General features: G+C 50.7%; 1 protein-coding gene across 1 annotated transcript in view; it reads right to left on the bottom strand.

The window, feature by feature from the left end:
- Positions 1 to 8,440: 8,440 nt before the first annotated feature.
- The window catches only part of SV2A (synaptic vesicle glycoprotein 2A), a 62,528-nt gene continuing 50,377 nt past the window's right edge, over positions 8,441 to 20,591 (bottom strand). Inside the window, exon 12 of the mRNA XM_060256559.1 lies at positions 8,441 to 9,239. Coding sequence (XP_060112542.1) covers positions 9,056 to 9,239 — 184 coding nt within the window. The 3' untranslated portion in view covers positions 8,441 to 9,055. The remainder of the gene's footprint in view (positions 9,240 to 20,591) is intronic.

Here is a 20,591-nt window from a genome sequence, read left to right as displayed (position 1 = left end):
CTGCCAGAGCTATGGCTGACCCAAGGCCATTCCAGCAGCTGCAAGTGGAGGAGTGGGGAATCCAACCCGCTTCTCCCAGATAAAAGAGCGATGGCTGCTGACCCAAGGCCATTCCAGCAGGTGCAAGTGGAGGAGTGGAAAATCAAACCCGGTTCTCCCAGATAAGAGAGCTATGGCTGACCCAAGGCCATTCCAGCAGCTGCAAGTGGAGGAGTGGGGAATCCAACCCGCTTCTCCCAGATAAAAGAGCGATGGCTGCTGACCCAAGGCCATTCCAGCAGGTGCAAGTGGAGGAGTGGAAAATCAAACCCGGTTCTCCCAGATAAGAGAGCTATGGCTGACCCAAGGCCATTCCAGCAGGTGCAAGTGGAGGAGTGGAAAATCAAACCCGGTTCTCCCAGATAAGAGAGCGATGGCTGACCCAAGGCCATTCCAGCAGCTGCAAGTGGAGGAGTGGGGAATCAAACTCGTTTCACCCAGATAAAAGAGCTCTGGCTGACCCAAGGCCATTCCAGCAGCTGCAAGTGGAGGAGTGGGGAATCAAACCCTGGTCTCCCAGATAAGAGAGCTCTGACTGACCCAAGGCCATCCCAGCAGGTGCAAGTGGAGGAGTGGGGAATCAAACCCGGTTCTCCCAGATAAGAGAGCTATGGCTGACCCAAGGCCATTCCAGCAGCTGCAAGTGGAGGAGTGGGGGAATCAAACCCGGTTCTCCCAGATAAGAGAGCTCTGGCTGACCCAAGGCCATTCCAGCAGCTGCAAGTGGAGGAGTGGGGAATCAAACCCAGCTCTCCCAGATAAGAGTCCGTGCACTTCACCACTACACCAGCCTGTTTGCGCCTGATTTTTGCTTTCGGTTGGAAAAGTTCTGAGTTCACAAGATGGGTCTTTGCGCATTCAATCCCTTTCTCTCTGGCCATATGCGGCTACATTATGCATGTACCGCTCATGGCTAGCGATCTGCTCTTTCATACATGGATTGTTGACACACATGCCAATGGGTGCCTAAGTCTTCAGCAGCAGCACCTGTTCTCTTCTCTGCCACCCCCTCCCTCCAGCAGCGTGCAGCCTTTATAGACTGACAAGTTTTACATTCTCAGAAGCTGGAATGTTGTTGAACATTCCTAAGCACCGCAGCTGCTGAGCCAAAACCCGGGGAAGGTGTTTGTCAATCAACTGCGCGCAGATTTCCTGCAGAAGTCAAGGGCTGCAGTTGGAAGAGGGGTGGTTTTTTTGGGGGGGGGGTGTCAGAGGGGGTAGAGTTTATCCAGTTGTGGGACTGAACAACTGTGAGTTTGCTCCATCACTCTGTTCTTTAATGCAATCCTTTGCTTTCTGCCCCTTCAGTAGTGCCGTAGATCAGGGGTGGCCAAGGGTAGCTCTCCAGATGTATTTTGCCTACAACTCCCATCAGCCCCAGCCATGGCCGTGTGAATAATATTTTTATTTTTTACATAATATACAACATAAGGACAGCAACATGAGAACAATAACACACACGTTATAACAACACAAAAACAATAAATGAAAAATACACATAAACATTTTGGGGGAAGAGAACTTTGATCTAATTCTTCTAAGTTCATCTATCAATTTCATTAAAACTTCTTTTCCATCACCCCTCTCCTACTATTACTACTATTTCTGCATGTTCAGCCACTCATACGTGGGCTGCCAAACCTCTTTACATGGATTTAACTTTGTTGCAAACGATTCGGTTGAGAGAAAGTCCATTTCAGCTATTTCCAACACTTTTTGCACAAATTCTTCTTTCTTAGGTATTTGCGGTGTCTTCCAGTACCGAGCATAAATAATTCTTGCAGCCATGCTGGCTGGGGCTGATGGGAGTTGTAGGCAAAAAAAAAACATCTGGAGAGCTACCGTTGGCCACCCCGGGTGTAGATTTTTATTCCAAACAAAACATTCAAAAGCTGGCCAGATGATTTTTGAAATTTTTATTTCTTTTTTTGGGGGGGGGGTCATTTTTACATAGAGTTTTGTTGATTATGAGTTCAGAACGCTGGGAAAAAAGAGTCATCGTGTGACCAGGGACAGACACCCGTGTCCCTTTTCCTGCTGCCCCAACGGCACACACAACCTCTTGGCGAACATCTTAAATTCGTACTGTCGTGTGCCTACACGTTGTGTGTCTCTTCCCCCCCCCCACCCCCCTTTTCACAAATGACATTTCGAATTGCCATACCAAATCAGCATCCTTGGCTTTTATTTTCTGGTTTTATACAAAACGAACAAACCCAAGACCACAAACGGAGCAGCCCCTCCCGCTGTTGTTGTTATTTTTGTACAGGTTTTTAAATTCTTCTTTACAAACATCTAAAAACTACGCCACGGCACAGAGTTTTGCATACAGACAGTTCTACGTATGTTGGTATGTTGGTTTTATTTCAAAGACCAGCTACACTGCCAGGATGGAAAGAGAACCAGTGGGAGGGACGCCACTTGGGGAGGGACGAGGACCAGGAGGTGGGGGCGTTCCGATCGCTCGGGACTTTGAGACGTTCCAAAAAAAAAAAAGACGTGGATCTGTTTCCTTCCAGAGGTGCTGTTAATGGGACCCAGGTGGACATTTTGGAGGAGCCACGGAATTAGGGCCAGGGGGTATGATCCCAGACTCATTTCTGGTCAACCTTGGGACCTGACAGGTGCCCCCCTAGATCAGACTGGCCCAGGCTAGCATGATTGTGTCAGATCTTGGGAGCTAACAAAGGCCAGCCCAGGTTCATATTTGGACTGGAGACCCCAAAGGAGGAAGTCGGGGGTTGCTAAGCAGAGGCGGGCAAAGGCAAACCCCCTCGGAACATCCCTGCCCTTGAAAACCCTATGGGGGTCTCCAGAAGTCAGCTGGGACTTGATGGCACAGCAGATCACACAGTCTAAAGCAGAGGTGTTGAACACGCAGCCCGGGGGCCGAATCAGGCCCCCCAAGCACCTGGCTGTCATCTGCTTCCTTCTGCACCACAGCTTGCTCTGCAAGACTTGCTCAAATGCACGGGAGCTACAGAACAAAACCTTTATTTTCTCTGTTGGCTGAGACTCCTCCCTTGGGGAGGAAGTGGGGCGAGGGAGAGCTTGTTTTTTTCCAGGCTCTCCCAATTGCACAGCAGAGCTACTGAGCCAAGTCTCTCTCCCTTCTTTTGGCTGAGGCTCCCCCACCCCCTGGGGAAGGAAGGAAAGAGCCAGAGCTTCCTTTGCCCAGTTCCCTGGATTAAATGAGAGAATAACAAAGAAAGCACCTTATATATATATATATATTTAATTGTGTTTGTCTGTGTCCTTTATAAAGTTTATATCTCTGCTACCTAATCTTAAATAGGTACACACATGGTCTGGCCCAACCCGACATGGCCCAGCCCAACACAAATGTCAAATCCAGCCCTGCCCTAAAGGTAGTTTCAGAGGACAGGCCGTGCTGGTCTGCCGCAAAAGAGCCAGATTCAAGTCCAGCAGCGTTTCAAGACACCAACCAGATTTTGGAGGTGTGCGCTTCCCAGAGTCAGCGTTCTCCCTCATCCGACATCTCACAAGTTTCTATCCCAAAAATCTTGGGGGTCACTAGGGGGCAGCTGGACCCGAGCCCACCAATCTATCTGGCTGGCCCGCAAAGGGTTCGATTTCCCAATCCTTTCCCAGCAGACCGAGGGGAAGCCACTGTTCTGCCCTGGCTCCTGAAGCGAAAGCTGGCTCTCCAAAATCGACATTCGCCCGCCTGATGTTATAGCTGGCGTGGCATTTCTGAAGCCGCCCCGTTCCAGATGCCCAGAGCTGCAATTCTAAGAACAGAAGAGCTCTGCTGGGCTAGACCAAGCCTGGTCCCAGGGCCCTCTGGCACACCCACAAGGGGGTCAGTCCCCCTCCCCGTGCCCAGGAGGTGCAAGCCCTCCGTTGCTGACCACGTAAGGGGCAGCAACGCCTCCCCTTCTGCCACTGGCCACTCAGGAGCCTCCTCCGGCACACCTGCTGACTCTGACCTCGTGGTGGTCTTAAAATATCATCCAAGACATTTTTGGGAGGTGATGCAATAGAGAAGCCTGGGTGCTTGCTCCTAGAGTGGCCCAGGGGAGAAGAGAGACCCCCAAAGACTTCCTTTGGGCTTCCCAAAAGCTAATGGGATCAAAAAGGCTGACTGGTAATCTTACCTTTAAGGGTCAGCTCAAAGCATTGTGTGGACCCAACTGGGACCCAGTCAGGGCCAGCACAGGCCCAGGAGAGACTGCCCGTTACCTCTGGGAAGGGCCGTGGCTCAGTGTGAGATCCTCTGCTTGGCATGCAGGTTCAATCCCCGGAATCTCCAGTTAAAAGGACCAGACAGGAGGTGATGGGAAAGACCTCAGCCTGAGACCTTGGAGAGCCATGGAGAGAGGCCATAGCTCAGGGGCAGATCCTCTGCTTGGCATGCAGAAGGTCCCAGGTTCAATCCCTGGCATCTCCAGTTAAAAGGACCAGGCAGGATGTGATGGGAAAGACCTCAGCCTGAGACCTTGGAGAGCCATGGAGAGAGGCCATAGCTCAGGGGCAGATCCTCTGCTTGGCATGCAGAAGGTCCCAAGTTCGATCCCTGGCATCTCCAGTTAAAAGGACCAGGCAGGAGGTGATGGGAAAGACCTCAGCCTGAGATCCTGGAGAGCCATGGAGAGAGGCCATAGCTCAGGGGCAGATCCTCTGCTTGGCATGCAGAAGGTCCCAAGTTCGATCCCCAGCATCTCCAGTTAAAAGGACCAGGCAGGAGGTGATGGGAAAGACCTCAGCCTGAGACCCTGGAGAGCCATGGAGAGAGGCCATAGCTCAATGGAAGAGCCTCTGCTTGGCATGCAGAAGGTCCCAGGTTCAATCCCCGGCATCTCCAGTTAAAAGGACCAGGCAGGAGGTGATGGGAAAGACCTCAGCCTGAGACCCTGGAGAGCCATGGAGAGAGGCCATAGCCCAATGGAAGAGCCTCTGCTTGGCATGCAGAAGGTCCCAGGTTCAATCCCCGGCATCTCCAGTTAAAAGGACCAGGCAGGAGGGGATGGGAAAGACCTTTCTCTGCCGGAGACCCTGGAGAGCCGTTGCCAGTCTGAGTAGGCAATACTGACCTGGATGCACCCTAAAGGGAGTGGGGTGCATCAGTTCAGTTATAGGGCAGCTTCAGGCAACTTCTGTGCTGCTGGGATCTGATCCAAACCCTGCAAAGCATTTGTTCCCCCCCCCCTTGTGCTGCCCCAAGAGAACTGGCCTCCCCCCCTTTGTGCAGTTTTCAGTTGTGCTTTACGGAGAGGGACGAGAACCCCTCCCTGGACGGGAGCTCCCCACACTCCGCAAGAGCCCCCCCCCCCCCGGGGCAAGTAAGGGGGCAGGAAGATTGGCCAGAGAGCCAGAGGCCTTTCCAAGTATCAAAGCCAGCGGGCTGAAGGCCATCCTTGGCGGTAGACTACCTCTGTGGGTGGAGGCTCCACTTAGGTCTTGAAGGTACTAACATGAGCGACTTGCACAAATTCATCTTCTGGATGTGGAACAAGGGTCCCGGTGGAAGGGGGGGTGGTATTTGTGAAGTTCCTGCATTGTGCAGGAGGTTGGACTAGACGACCCTGGAGGTCCCTCCCAACTCTTCAAGTACTTGAAGGGCTGTCATATAGAGGGTGGTACAGAATTGTTTTCTGTGGCCTCGGAAGGTAGGACCAGAACCAACAAGTTGAAATTAAGTCAAAAGAGTTTCCAGCTCAACATTAGGAGGAACTTCCTGACCGTTAGAGCGATTCCTCAGTGGAACTGGCTTCCTCCTCAGGAGGTGGTGGGCTCTCCTTCCTTGGAGGTTTCTCAACAAAGGCTAGATGGCCACCTGACAGCAATGAGGATCCTGTGACTTTAGGGGGAGGTATCTGTGAATTTAGTGCATTCTGCAGGGGGTTGGACTAGATGACCCTGGAGGTCCCTTCCAACTCTATGATTCTATTATTTCTGTGATTCTATTCCTTTCTGAAAGACACTGAAGCCAGTCGCTTTGGCCACATCTAGTGGCAGTGAATTCTCTGCTAACTAATCATTACATGAAGAAGGAGGGGCTACTTTTATAGTGTCCCTGGAGCAAAAGGATTCAACCCTTTAATTGCTGAGCAGTCGGGTTAGAACAGATAAAAGGAAGTCCTTCTTCACCCAAAAGGTGATTAACATGTGGAATTCACTGCCACAGGAGGTGGTGGCGGCTGCAAGCATAGCCAGCTTCAAGAGGGGATTGGATAAAAATATGGAGCAGAGATCCATCAGTGGCTATTAGTCACAGCGTATTGTTGGAACTCTCTGTCTGGGGCAGGGATGCTCTGTATCCTTGGTGCTTGGTGGGGAACAAAGTGGAAGGGCTTCTAGCCCCACTTGTGAACCTGCTGATGGCACTTGGGGGGCTTTTTGGCCACTGTGTGACACAGAGTGTTGGTCTGGATGGGCCATTGGCTTGATCCAACAGGGCTTCTCTTGATCTCGCTGGATCTCGGAAGCTGAGCAGAGCAGGACAGATGGGAGTCCATATAAATCCAATATCTTCTTTAAACAGAGGCTGGATGGCCCTCTGAGAGCAATGAGCATCCTGTGAATTTAGGGGGAGGTCTTTGTGAGTTTCCTGCTTTGTGCAGGGGGTTGGACTAGATGACCCTGGAGGTCCCTTCCATATGATTCTATGACAGGTTCCTCAGTGGAACTGGCTTCCTCCTTGGGAGGTGGTGGACTCTCCTTCCTTGGAGGTTTTTAAACAGAGGCTAGGTGGCCATCTGACAGCAATGAGGATCCTAAGAATTTAGGGGGAGGTGTTTGTGAGCTTCCTGCATTGTGCAGGGGGTTGGACTAGATGACCCTGGAGGTCCCTTCCAACTCTAGGATTCCAGGATTCCAAGTCCAGGGTTGCTCTGCAGAGGCAGGCAATGGCAAAACCACCTCTGCATTTGGGAGTCTCTTGCCTTGACGTGGGTGGGCCAGGCTGGCCTGATCTCTTCGTATCCCGAAATCTAAGCAGGGTCAGCCCTGGCCGGTAATTGGTTGGGAGGCTACCAAAGGAGTCCCAGATTGCTCTGCAGAGGCAGGTCATGGCAAACCGCCTCTGAGCGTCTGGCCTGGAAAACCTCCTAAGGAGGCACCATAAGTCAGCTGCGACTTGATGGCAAAAAAAAAGAAAGGGAAGGAAGGAAGGGCCCTGAGGTCAAGTGTTCGGGGAGGGAGAGAAGAACCTGACCTGTTTTCTGCATTGCTCACAGCTTTCTGACCTCTTTCCTCTTCTGTGCATTCAGCAGAATCTAGCAACACTGCAAAAACCACTTCCTTCTGTGTTTTGTTAGGGCTTTTTTTGTAGCAGGGACTCCTTTGCATATTAGGCCCCACCCCCCTGATGTAGCCAATCCTCCTGGAGCTTGCAGTAGGCCCTGTAAGAAGAGCCCTGTAAGGAATTCTAGCAGGACCTCCTTTGCATATTAGGCCCCACCCCCCTGATGTAGCCAATCCTCCTGGAGCTTGCAGTAGGCCCTGTAAGAAGAGCCCTGTAAGCTCTTGGAGGATTGGCTGCATCACAGGGCCGTGGCCTAATAGGCAAAGGAGTTCCTGCTACAAAAAAGCCCTGTGCATTCAGAGTTCCAAGTGGCATTTATAAAAATGCCCAAAAGGGAAATTGGGGGGGGGGATACATTTCCTCCCTTCCAGGCCAGCAGAGGCAGGTTTTGCTGGGGCCAGAGCCCAGGGGACAGGAGGCTGGTGGGAATCCGGAGTCCTGGTGTGCAGCCCCTGAGCGCTGAGGGGAGCTCTTGCCCATAAGAGTGGAGGAGGATATCAGGTTAATTAAGGAGGCCTGACACAGAGAAGGCAGCTTCATACGCTTGTTTTGCAGTTGAGGTCAGACTGGTACAGACTGGTGTTCCCGCTCAGCTGAGTGAGCGTGAGCTAGCTCACAGTATTTTAGCCTCTGGCTCACACATTTTTGTCTCAGCTCAGGAAGGAGAGCCCCAGAGCACACTAATTGATGCAGGAGCTCACAACTTTAATGCCAGGAGCTCACCAAGTAGAATTTTTGCTCACGAGACTCCATAACTTAGAGAGCATTGGTACAGACTTGGGAAATGGATCACCCAAGATCTCACGGGACTGTCCCTCGCTTTGCCAACAGCCCTCTCCCCCCACCTGACATGCCAACGGAAGAACAGATCCATCAGCCTGCGGGTTACACAGATGTACAACAAAATGTATCAGTTGCGGATGGCTGCACCTAGGGGTTGGGTGCCGGGACCAAGAAGCCCACCTCTGCCCCCCCCACCCTGCAAGAAACTGCACGGCCCCCTGCCCCCCCCCCCACCCTTCCCAGGAACCAAACCGGTTGCTTGGTGCAAATGAGAACTCCACTTGGACTCCTGGAAACATCGAGCTAAACAAAGTTACGCCTGAATCAACACGAGCTTTTACACCCAAAACGGACGCTAGCTGAGGTGTGTATTTGGGGTACATACAGTGGGGGGTGGGTCAAGAAACCAGTGCATCAATTCATATATACACACTCACACACACACACCAACGCACGCGCACACACACAGAGCGTGCCTTCTGGAAACTTAAACAAAAAAAATAGGATCTATTTGGAGCACGTGATGCATCCCAGATCTGTGAGCCATTCACACCCGTGGTGTCCAATGTGTCACATTTCCCTCTACTGGACGTTTGGACCCCTGGGGCAGAACTGGAACCATTCCCTGAAAGGTGGGGAGAGCTCCCTTCTCACCCCTCTGCATTCCTATGTCATAAAGAGGGAGACACCCCCGCCCTGTCCCACTTACACACACACACACACACATACCTGGGAGTGGATTTACAGCTACACCAAAGCCAAGGGAGGGGAAAGAGAGAGAGACATGGGGGAGATTTGGGGAGCGGGCGAACGAAAAACCCAACAAAAGATGACTTGGTCGTCGAGATGACACAAACGAGACGGTCACGGTGTCTATGACTCTAGATCTCCCCCGAATGGGGCGGGGCAGGGTCAGGGAGGGTTGGGAGGGGACACGGCTTGCACTCTCTCTTCTCTCTCTCTTCCTCACTGTAGAACTTGGCCCCGTGTCTCTGGCAGCTTGAGGGCCAGCGAGCTGCCCAGGGCGAGCGCCGCCGATGCCAACAGGATGGGCACCGCTTTGGTGACGCCAACGAAGGAGGTGAAGATGCTAATGCCCAAGACAGCGGCCAGTTTGCACAAGGCGTTGAGGAAGCCGAAGGCGGTGGTCCTGCAGGGGGAAGGAAAAAGGACTCATTGAAAATGTCGAGACAGTGTGCAACTGCAATAGAAAAGGCCAACATTATGCTGGGGATTATTAGGAAGGGAACTGAAAACAAATCAGCCAGTATCATAATGCCGCTGTATAAATCGATGGTGCGGTCTCATTTGGAATACTGTGTGCAATTCTGGTCACCGCACCTCAAAAAGGATATTATAGCCTTGGAAAAAGTGCAGAAAAGGGCAACTAGAATGATTACAGGCTTGGAACACTTTCCCTGTGAAGAAAAGTTAAAATGCTTGAGGCTCTTTAGCTTAGAGAAACATCGACTGCGGGGTGACATGATAGAGGTTTACAAGATTATGCACGGGATGGAGAAAGCAGAGAAAGAAGGACTTTTCTCCCTTTCTCACAATACAAGAACTCGTGGGCATTCAATGAAATTGCTGAGCAGTCGGGTTAGAACGGATAAAAGGAAGTACTTCTTCACCCAAAGGGTGATTAACATGTGGAATTCACTGCCACAGGAGGTGGTGGTGGCTATAAGTATAGACAGTTTCAAGAGGGGATTGGATAAACATCTGGATAAACCAAACTCGACTATTTGCTCTATATTCTTGGTGCTTGTGGGAGGGGCACAGTGAGAGGGCTTCTAGTGTCCTGGCCCCACTGATGGGCATCCTGATGGCGCCTGGGTTTTGGCCACTGTGTGATACAGAGTGCTGGACTGGATGGGCCATTGGCTTGATCCAACATGGCTTCTCTTATGTTCTTATGTCTGGGGCAGTGATGATCTGTATTCTTGGTGCCGGGGGGGGGGCAGCAATGGGAGGGCTTCTAGTGTCCTGGCCCCACTGGTGGACCTCCTGATGGCACCTGGGTTGTTTGTTTGTTTTTTGCCACTGTGGGACACAGAGTGTTGGACTGGAGGGGCCATTGGCCTGATCCAACATGGCTTCTCTTATGTTCTTATGTGACGCAGAGTGTTGGACTGGATGGGCCATTGGCCTGATCCAACATGGCTTCTCTTATGTTCTCATGTGACACAGAGTGTTGGACTGGATGGGCCATTGGCCTGATCCAACATGGCTTCTCTTACGTTCTTATGTGACACAGAGTGTTGTACTGGATGGGCCATTGGCCTGATCCAACATGGCTTCTCTTTCGTTCTTATGTGACACAGAGTGTTGGACTGGATGGGCCAATGGCCTGATCCAACATGGCTTTGCTTGTGTTCATATGTCTGGGGCAGGGAGGCTCTGTCTCGGTGCTTGGGGGACAACAGCAGAAGGGCTTATGGGGTTCTGGCCTTTCTGGTGGATGGGTTTTGGCCACTGTGTTGGAAATGTAAGCACCATGAGGGTTCTTTTTTTCATATGAGGTGGACTTGTGAAAAAGCAAAAAACTTTTGGCGGATGATACAACAAGAAATTTCTAAAATTCTGGGTTATGATTTCAAGAAAGTTGCAGAGACTTTTCTGCTAGGATTACAAATAGAAAAATTTCCAAAAGAAGATAGGACTTTAATTTGGTATCTGCTCTCAGCTGCTAGGACATTGTATGTGCAGTTGTGGAAACAAGAAAAAATACCAGAGAAATGGGATTGTATTGTGAAAGTTTTATCATGGAGTGAGATGGATAAATTAACAAGAACTTTAAGAGACTATGATTTGGAAGTGTTTAAAAAGGAGTGGAAGAAATTTAAAAAATATATAGAATTAGAGTGGAACGTAAAAAGACATTGGACAATTTTTTAATATGAATGAGAAGAAAAAGACATTGTATTTTGATGGGTTTGGGTTACCTTTATATTTGGATTTAAATACATAACTTCGGGGTAAGTCTAATAATGGAGGGAGGGGGGATTGAAAATATCATATGGGTTAGGGATAGAAAAGATATAACTGAACATTGTAACCGTATGTTATTAATAAATTGTTAAAACACAGAGTGCTGGACTGGATGGGCCATTGGCATGATCCAACATGGCTTCTCTTACGTTCTTATGTGACACAGAGTGTTGGACTGGAGGGGCCACTGGCCTGATCCAACAGGGCTTCTCTTATGTTCTTATGTGACACAGAGCGTTGCACTGGAGGGGCCACTGGCCTGATCCAATAGGGCTTCTCTTATGTTCTTATGTGACACAGAGCGTTGCACTGGAGGGGCCACTGGCCTGATCCAACATGGCTTATCTTATGTTCTTATGTGACACAGAGTGTTGGACTGGAGGGGCCACTGGCCTGATCCAACAGGGCTTCTCTTATGTTCTTATGTGACACAGAGTGTTGGACTGGATGGGCCATTGGCCTGATCCAACATGGCTTTGCTTGTGTTCATATGTCTGGGGCAGGGAGGCTCTGTCTCGGTGCTTGGGGGACAACAGCAGAAGGGCTTATGGGGTTCTGGCCTTTCTGGTGGATGGGTTTTGGCCACTGTGTGATACAGAGTGCTGGACTGGATGGGCCATTGGCATGATCCAACATGGCTTCTCTGATATCCTTTTGAGAGACGGAGGAGACACAGGAGAGGTGAGACTGGGTGTCAGTGCAGCAGGTGCCCTTGAGGGGGACGCCCAGAGTAAAAGTGCAGCAGGCCCGTGGAAAACGTTGCCAAGATTAGTGGTTCTTACAAAGTCCGGTACGTTCCCAGTGTTTTGATTTGCAGGATTCCATGCCAAATCTGGTGTCCGCCAAATGCTTTTAGAAAGGGTGAAGCTAGATGGGGCTTTTGCCCAGTAGGACTTCTGATTGGTTATGCAAAAAAAAAATCTTGAAATGTGTTTGAAGGTGTGTGTAAACAAACAAAAAAAAAACCCTTTTAAAATGGGTTCATTTTTAAAAGGCATCCTGTTAAACAGCTCCTGCCTGAAGATGCTGATTCACTATTAGAATCTTTTATAAACTAACTCCCTTAAAGTCAATTACAAAGAAAACTGTGTTCTATAATAGGGACATTACCCGACCTTTGAATTTTGTGAAGTTGAATGGCTGAGAGATGTCGTTAATCGGGATCCCGAAAAGGAAATTTTCTGTATGAGTGTAAATAATTAGACCAAGAGAATTGCCCTTAAGTGGAATAAAACTGCCTGATGAAGGGCTACAATCTGAAACGTGCCAGACATCCAGAAATCGAGTTGTATATTTCAGGAGACTTCAATACACAGTATTACATTTACAAGAAATTCTACCTACTTTGAGAATATCGTCAGCAATATACTTTTGGAGGAAGACTGCTTTTGCTACACTTCAAGGGCACTGTTTGTATACAATTGAGCCTTTGGGACATTTGATATTTGCTGCTTGTTACGTATTGTTTATATTCTACGGATTCTTTTGCACTATTTTGTATACAGCGTATTATAGAACACAGTTTTCTTTGTAATTGGCTTTAAGGCATTCCCTGACTGTGTTTCCCTTTCTATTACACTTGAGTAAACTCATTTTCTGACGTTTTGTGCTGGGCTCCACCCCCTGCAGCAGCCATGTTGTGGTCATGACGTCCACCACCCTGAGTCAGAATTCCAAAAGAGACTACAGGCTCTAAAAGGGGGGAGGGGGGACTGGGTTAAGGTCTGTGCTTTGCAGAAGCAGTGGAGAGAACTCAGATGTGTTCAGCCACAGTCTTCTCCATGTAGGGTCCTCTGTGTGTGTGTGTGCGCGCACACACGCACACGCTTGCATGCACATAATTGTTCTTGATCCGTTCACCCTCAACCCTCCCAGGCATGGGGTCCCAGGTTTGCTTCAGTCAGTTCAGTCCCCCAACACTTCACATATGAACCTCTGAAGCTGCCTTCTACTGAATCAGACCCCCCCCCCCGGGTCCCTCAAAGTCAGTCTTGTCTACTCAGAATAGCAGCGGCTCTCCAGGGTCTCCAGCTGAGGATTTTCACGCCTATTTGCCTGGACTCTTTTTAGTTGGAGATGCCGGGGATTGAACCTGGGACCTTCCGCTTACCAAGCAGAGGCTCTACCACTGAGCCACCGTCCCTCCGCTTCACCATGGCTGTGATCACACACACTAGATCACGGGTGTCCAACACGTGGCCAGGGGGCCAAATCAGGCCCCCGGAGGGCTCCTATCAGGCCCCCAAGCAACTGGCTGTCATCTGCTTCCTTCTCCCTCTATCTTGATTCCTTCTGCATCACAGCTTGCTTTGCAAGGCTTGCTCAATTGCATGGGAGCTACAGAGCAAAGCCTCTGTTTCTCCATTGGCCAAGGCTCCTCCCTTGGGGAGGAACAGTGGAGGTATAGCTTGCTTTGCCAGGCTCTCTCAATCGCACAGCAGAGCTACTGAGCCAAGCCTCTCTTCCTTCTATTGGCTGAGACTCCTCCCCCTCCTGGTCCCCTGGGGAAGGAAGGAAAGAGCCAGTTCCCTGGATCCCATGAGAGAGATTATTGATAACTGCTGAGGTATTGATCATGTTTTATTTTAAGTTTTAAAATATCTTTAATTGTGTTTATCTGTGTCCCTTATGAAGTTTCTCTCTCTGCTACCTAGCATTATGTTTTATGACACACAAGGGCCTAGGGTTGCCAATCCCCAGGTGGGGGCAGGGGATCCCCCGGTTTGGAGGCCCTCCCCCCGCTTCAGGGTCATCAGAAAGCGGGGGGGGGGGGCGGGAGGGAAATGTCTTCTGGGAACTCTATTATTCCCTAGGGAGATTTATTCCCATAGAAAATCATGGAGAATTGATCCGCGGGTATTTGAGGCTCTGGGGGGGGGGCTGTTTTTGGGAATAGAGGCACCAAATTCTCAGTATAGCATCTAGTGCCTCTCCCCAAAATACCCCCCAAGTATCAAAAAGATTGGACCAGGGGGTCCAATTCTGTGAGCCCCAAAAGAAGGTGCCCCTATCCTCCATTATTTCCTATGGAAGGAAGGCATTGAAAAAGTGTGCCGTCCCTTTCAATGTGATGGCCAGAAATCCCTTTGGCGTTCAATGATGCTTGTCACAGCCTTGATCTTGGCTCCACCCCTAATATCTCCTGGCTCCGCCCCCAATGTCTCCTGGCTCCACCCCCAAAGTCCCCAGATATTTCTTGAATTGGACTTGGCAACCCTACAAGGGCCGGCGCAACAAGGTCTCATTTATGTCAGATCCGGCCCTCATAACGAATGAGTTCGACATCCCTGCATTAGATAATGCACTTCAATCCACTTGTTGGTCTTAAAGGTGCTTTCTTTGTATCTCTCCCATGGGATCCAGGAACTGGGCAAAGGAAGCTCTGGCTTTCCTTCCTTTCCAGGAGACTAGGAGGGGGAGACCTTTCCAAAAGACCTCAGCCAAGAGAAGGAAGAGAGGCTTGGCTCAGTAGCTCTGCTGTGCAATTGAGAGAGCCTGGCAAAGCAAACTATTCCTCCCCCCTTCCTCCCCAAGGGAGGAGCTTCAGCCAATAGAAGGGAGAGAGGCTTGGCTCAGTAGCTCTGCTGTACAATTGAGAGAGCCTGGAAAAACAAGCTCTGCCTTCCCCCCTTCCTTCCCAAATGAGGAGCCTCAGCCAATGGTGAAAGTAGAGGCTTTGCTCTGTAGCTCCTGTGCGATTGAGCAAGCCTGGCAAAGCATACTGTTATGCAGAAGGAAGCAAGAGAAAGGGAGAAGGAAGCAGACGACAGCCAGTTGCCCCGGGGCCTGATTCGGCTCCTGGGTCACATGTTTGACACCCCTGATCTAGTGTGTGTGATCACAGCCCACCTCTCTCAGGAGAAGGAAGCCCAGGGCCCCACGGCCTCTCTCCACATAACAACAAAAGAGAAGCCATGCTGGATCAAGCCAATGGCCCATGCAGTCCAACACTCTGTGTCACAAAAGAACATGAGAGAAGCCATGTTGGATCAGGCCAATGGCCCATCCAGTCCGACACTCTGTGTCACACAGTGACCAAAAAACCCAGGTGCCATCAGAAGGCCCACCAATGGGGCCAGGACTACTAGAAGCCCTCCCACTGTGCCCCCCACAGCACCAAGAATACAGAGCATCACTGCCCCGGACATAAGAACATAAGAGAAGCCATGTTGGATCAGGCCAATGGCACATCCAGTCCAACACTCTGTGTCACACAGTGGCCAAAACCCATGTGCCATCAGGAGGTCCATCAGTGGGGCCAGGACACTAGAAGCCCTCCCACTGTGCCCCGCCCCCAGCATCAAGAATACAGAGCATCACTGCCCCAGACGCAAGAACATAAGAGAAGCCATGTTGGATCAGGCCAATGGCCCATCCAGTCCAACACTCTGTGTCACACAGTGGCCATAAAAACCAGGTGCCATCAAGAGGTCCATCAGTGGGGCCAGGACACTAGAAGTCTTCCCACCGTGCCCCCCCAGCATCAAGAATACAGAGCATCACTGCCCCAGACGCAAGAACATAAGAGAAGCTCTGTTGGATCAGCCCAATGGCCCATCCAGTCCAACACTCTGTGTCACGTAAGAACATAAGAGAAGCCCTGTTGAGTCAGGCCAATGGCCCCTCCAGTCCAACACTCTGTGTCACATAAGAACATAAGAGAAGCCCTGTTGAATCAGGCCAGTGGCCCCTCCAGTCCAACACTCTGTGTCACGTAAGAACATAAGAGAAGCCCTGTTGAATGAGGCCAGTGGCCCCTCCAGTCCAACACTCTGTGTCACATAAGAACATAAGAGAAGCCCTGTTGAGTCAGGCCAATGGCCCCTCCAGTCCAACACTCTGTGTCACGTAAGAACATAAGAGAAGCCCTGTTGAATCAGGCCAGTGGCCCCTCCAGTCCAACACTCTGTGTCACATAAGAACATAAGAGAAGCCCTGTTGAGTCAGGCCAATGGCCCCTCCAGTCCAACACTCTGTGTCACGTAAGAACATAAGAGAAGCCCTGTTGAATCAGGCCAGTGGCCCCTCCAGTCCAACACTCTGTGTCACGTAAGAACATAAGAGAAGCCCTGTTGGATCAGGCCATTGGCCCCTCCAGTCCAACACTCTGTGTCACATAAGAACATAAGAGAAGCCCTGTTGGATCAGGCCAGTGGCCCCTCCAGTCCAACACTCTGTGTCACGTAAGAACATAAGAGAAGCCCTGTTGGATCAGGCCAGTGACCCCTCCAGTCCAACACTCTGTGTCACGTAAGAACATAAGAGAAGCCCTGTTGAATCAGGCCAGTGGCCCCTCCAGTCCAACACTCTGTGTCACGTAAGAACATAAGAGAAGCCCTGTTGAATCAGGCCAGTGGCCCCTCCAGTCCAACACTCTGTGTCACGTAAGAACATAAGAGAAGCCCTGTTGAATCAGGCCAGTGGCCCCTCCAGTCCAACACTCTGTGTCACATAAGAACATAAGAGAAGCCCTGTTGAATCAGGCCAGTGGCCCCTCCAGTCCAACACTCTGTGTCACATAAGAACATAAGAGAAGCCCTGTTGAATCAGGCCAGTGGCCCCTCCAGTCCAACACTCTGTGTCACATAAGAACATAAGAGAAGCCCTGTTGAGTCAGGCCAATGGCCCCTCCAGTACAACACTCTGTGTCACGTAAGAACATAAGAGAAGCCCTGTTGGATCAGGCCAGTGGCCCCTCCAGTCCAACACTCTGTGTCACATAAGAACATAAGAGAAGCCCTGTTGAGTCAGGCCAATGGCCCCTCCAGTCCAACACTCTGTGTCACATAAGAACATAAGAGAAGCCCTGTTGAATCAGGCCAGTGGCCCCTCCAGTCCAACACTCTGTGTCACATAAGAACATAAGAGAAGCCCTGCTGGATCAGGCCAATGGCCCCTCCAGTCCAACACTCTGTGTCACATAAGAACATAAGAGAAGCCCTGTTGGATCAGGCCAATGGCCCCTCCAGTCCAACACTCTGTGTCACATAAGAACATAAGAGAAGCCCTGTTGGATCAGGCCAGTGGCCCCTCCAGTCCAACACTCTGTGTCACATAAGAACATAAGAGAAGCCCTGTTGGATCAGGCCAGTGGCCCCTCCAGTCCAACACTCTGTGTCACACAGTAGCCAAAAAACCAGGCGCCATGAGGAGGTCCACCCGTGGGGCTAGAAGCCCTCCCACTGTGCCCCCCCAAACACCAAGGCAGTTCTCCCTGTGGGTCCACTGCTGGGGCTCCGAAGGGCCCTCTGGGCGGGGGACGTCGGCTCCAAGCATCAGCACTGCTTGTCCTCCTTCCAAATTCTGCACAGCCAGCCTCATTCCCTGCACAGTGCTTAGCCCCAAAAGACATAGGAGCAGGGAGGAGGGGGGACTGTGACATCATGAGATGCAGGTTTAGTTGGGTTTTTTTTTTAATGTAGCCGAGGGAAAAAGCTGCAGTCAGAGCTTTTGGGGCAGCAGGTGACTGTCTTGGGATTCTGGAACTCTCTCTGTCTGCAGCAGCAGCGCTGAAAGTGTCCTTTTCAGGACGCGGCTGCAGGTCAGCCGCAAAGACAACACCGCGACAGGGAATCGGGTCAGCACGCGTGCCCAGCGCTTTGAGCAGAACCAACCGATTCAGATCACAGGAGTGAGTGCCACCCGCCCTCCTGGCAGCAAGGGCGGGGAAGCAGGTGTGGAAATAGAGAAGTACAGCGCTGGAAGGGAACCCAAAGGTCATCTAGCCCAACCCCCTGCACAAAGCAGGAAATTCGCAGTGACAATCGCTGCCCAACAATCACCAGCTTTCCTCTGTTTGTTTGTTTTTAAAAATCAAGTTTCTAGACCTAATGGCAAGTTGAAATTCTGGGACTAAGGATGATTTATCTCATGGAATTTGCTGAGTGTTGAGTGTTTGGGGAGGAATGGTGAAGGCTCCCCCCCACACACACACACACAAACAAACAGCTGTCTGGCAGCACAGAAGCCCTTCAAATTTTAAAGGACTGTTATTTTCTAAGGGAAAATCTGGCCTCTGGATGCCAACTCTACCTCTATAGAAAATGATGAAGAAGAAGAAGACTGTAGACTTATACCCTGCCGTTTTCTCTGAATCAGAGTCTCATAGCGGCACACAATCTCCTTTACCTTCCTCCCCCCATTACAGACACCCTGTGAGGCAGGTAGGGCTGAGAGAGCTCTCCCAGAAGCTGCCCTTTCAAGGACAACTCTGCAAGAGCTAATTAAAATTTAAAGAAGAAAAGAAGTGACTGAGAGGTGACATGGTTGCCATCTTCAAGTCCTTGTAGGGCTGCCCTAGAGAGGATGGAGGGGCGGGGTTGTTACCCGCAGGGTCAGTCCAGAAACAATGGGCTGAAATTAAATCAAAAGCATTTTGGGCTAAACTTTAGGAGGAACTTCCTGACCGTTAGAGCGGTTCCTCAGTGGAACAGACTTCCTCCTTAAGAGGCACTGGGCTCTCCTTCTTCAGAGGTTGTTGAAACAGAGGCTAGATTGGGGTGTCAAACATGCGGCCCGGGGGCTGAGTCAGGCCCCCGGAAGGCTCCTATCAGGCCCCCAAGCAACTGGCTCTTGTCTGTTTCTTTCTCCCTTTCTCTCTTTTCCTTCTGCATCACAGCTTGCCTTGTCAGGCCTGCTCAATAGTACAGGAGCTACAGAGCAAAACCTGTATTTTCTCCAATGGCTGAGGCTCCTCCCCTGGGGAGGAAGGGGGGAGAGAGGGCTTGCTTTGCCAAACACAGAAGCTCTAGTGAGCCAAGCCTCTCTTCCTTCTATTGGCTGAGGCTCCTCCCCCTCCTAGTCCCCTGGGGAAGGAAGGATAGAGCTTCCTTTGCCCAGTTCCCTGGGCCCCATGGGAGAAATACAAAGGAAGCAGCTTTAAGACCGAGTGATAATATTTTGAGGATGTTTAAAGGGGTTTTTAAAAAATCTTTGTGTTTGTCTGTGTCATTTATAACGTTTTATATCTCTGCTACCTAATCATAAATAGATACACACATGGCTCAGCCCAACCTGGCATGGTCTGGCCCAACAAGGTCTCATTTAGGTCCGATTCGGCCCCCATAACAAATGTGTTTGACACCCAAGGGCTAGACGGCCATCTGGCAGCAATGCTGATTCTATGCCTCACTATGAATGCAGGAAGAAGAGATTAGCCGGTGCTTGGCTCTCATGGGCCTTTCTTACATGCTCAGGGGTCAGGAAGGAATTTCCCGCATTTTGCAAGGGGTTGGACTAGATGACCCAGGGTTGCCAAGTCCAATTTAAGAAATATCTGGGGACTTTGGGGGTGGAGCCAGGAGACTTTGGGGGTGGCGCCAAGATCAAGGCTGTGACAAGCATAATTGAACTCCAAAGGGAGCTCTGGCCATCACATTTAAAGGGACCGCACACCTTTTCAATGCCTTCCTTCCATAGGAAATAATGGAGGATAGGGGCACCTTCTTTTGGGGCTCATAAAACTGGACCCCCTGGTCCAATCGTTTTGAAACTTGGGGGATATTTTGGGGAGAGCCAGTTTGGTGTAGTGGTTAAGTGTGCAGACTCTTATCTGGGAGAACCGGGTTTGATTCCCCACTCCTCCACTTGCACCTGCTAGCATGGCCTTCGGTCAGCCATAGCTTTGGCAGAGGTTGTCCTTGAAAGGGCAGCTGTTGTGAGAGCTCTCTCAGCCCCACCCACCTCACAGGATGTCTGTTGTGGGGAAGGAAGGGAAAGGAGATTGTGAGCCGCTCTGAGACTCTTTGGAGTGGAGGGCGGGATATAAATCCAATATCTTCATCTACCTCACAGGGTGCCTGTTGTGGGTGAGGAAGGGAAAGGAGATTGTGAGCCGCTCTGAGACTCTTCGGAGTGGAGAGCGGGATATAAATCCAATATCTTCTTCTTCTAGATGCTGTACTGAAAATTTGGTGCCTCTACCTCAAAAAACAGCCCCCCGCCCCCAGAGCCCCAGATATCCGCAGATCAATTCTCCATTATTTTCTATAGGAATAAATCTCCATAGGGAATAACAAAGTTCCCAGCAGACGTTTCCCTCCCCTCCCCCCGCTTTCTGACGACCCTGAAGTGGGGGGAGGGCCTCCAAACCAGGGGATCCCCTGCCCCCACCTGGGGATTGGCAACCCTAAAATGACCCTGGAGGTCCCTTCCAACTCTATGACTCTGTTCCTTCCAAGCCAGCCTGGCCAGGGCTCCTGGAGGTTTTCTCCTTTCCTCTGAGCATAGAACAGGGGGAGGTCACTGGGGGAGGTTTGGCAGAAGGTCACCATGGATTTCCTACATTCTGCCTGGGGTTGGACTAGATGACCTTTGGAATCCCTTTCTGCTCTATATTTCTATATATCAACATTTCTCTACCTGGCCTGGCTTCCGCGTTCTCCCTCTCTCTCTACTCCCACGACCCCCTGTTGGGCATGGGGGAAAGATCAAAACTAACGATCCCCAAATTCCAGAATTCCCACCCCCCCCCCCCAAAAAAAATACCCCAAACAGAATCTGAATCCGTAAT

The sequence above is a fragment of the Heteronotia binoei genome, chromosome 1 (genome assembly GCF_032191835.1).
Source record: "Heteronotia binoei isolate CCM8104 ecotype False Entrance Well chromosome 1, APGP_CSIRO_Hbin_v1, whole genome shotgun sequence".
NCBI classification, from domain to species: Eukaryota; Metazoa; Chordata; class Lepidosauria; order Squamata; family Gekkonidae; genus Heteronotia; species Heteronotia binoei.
This window is presented reverse-complemented; position numbering and strand designations above follow the sequence as displayed.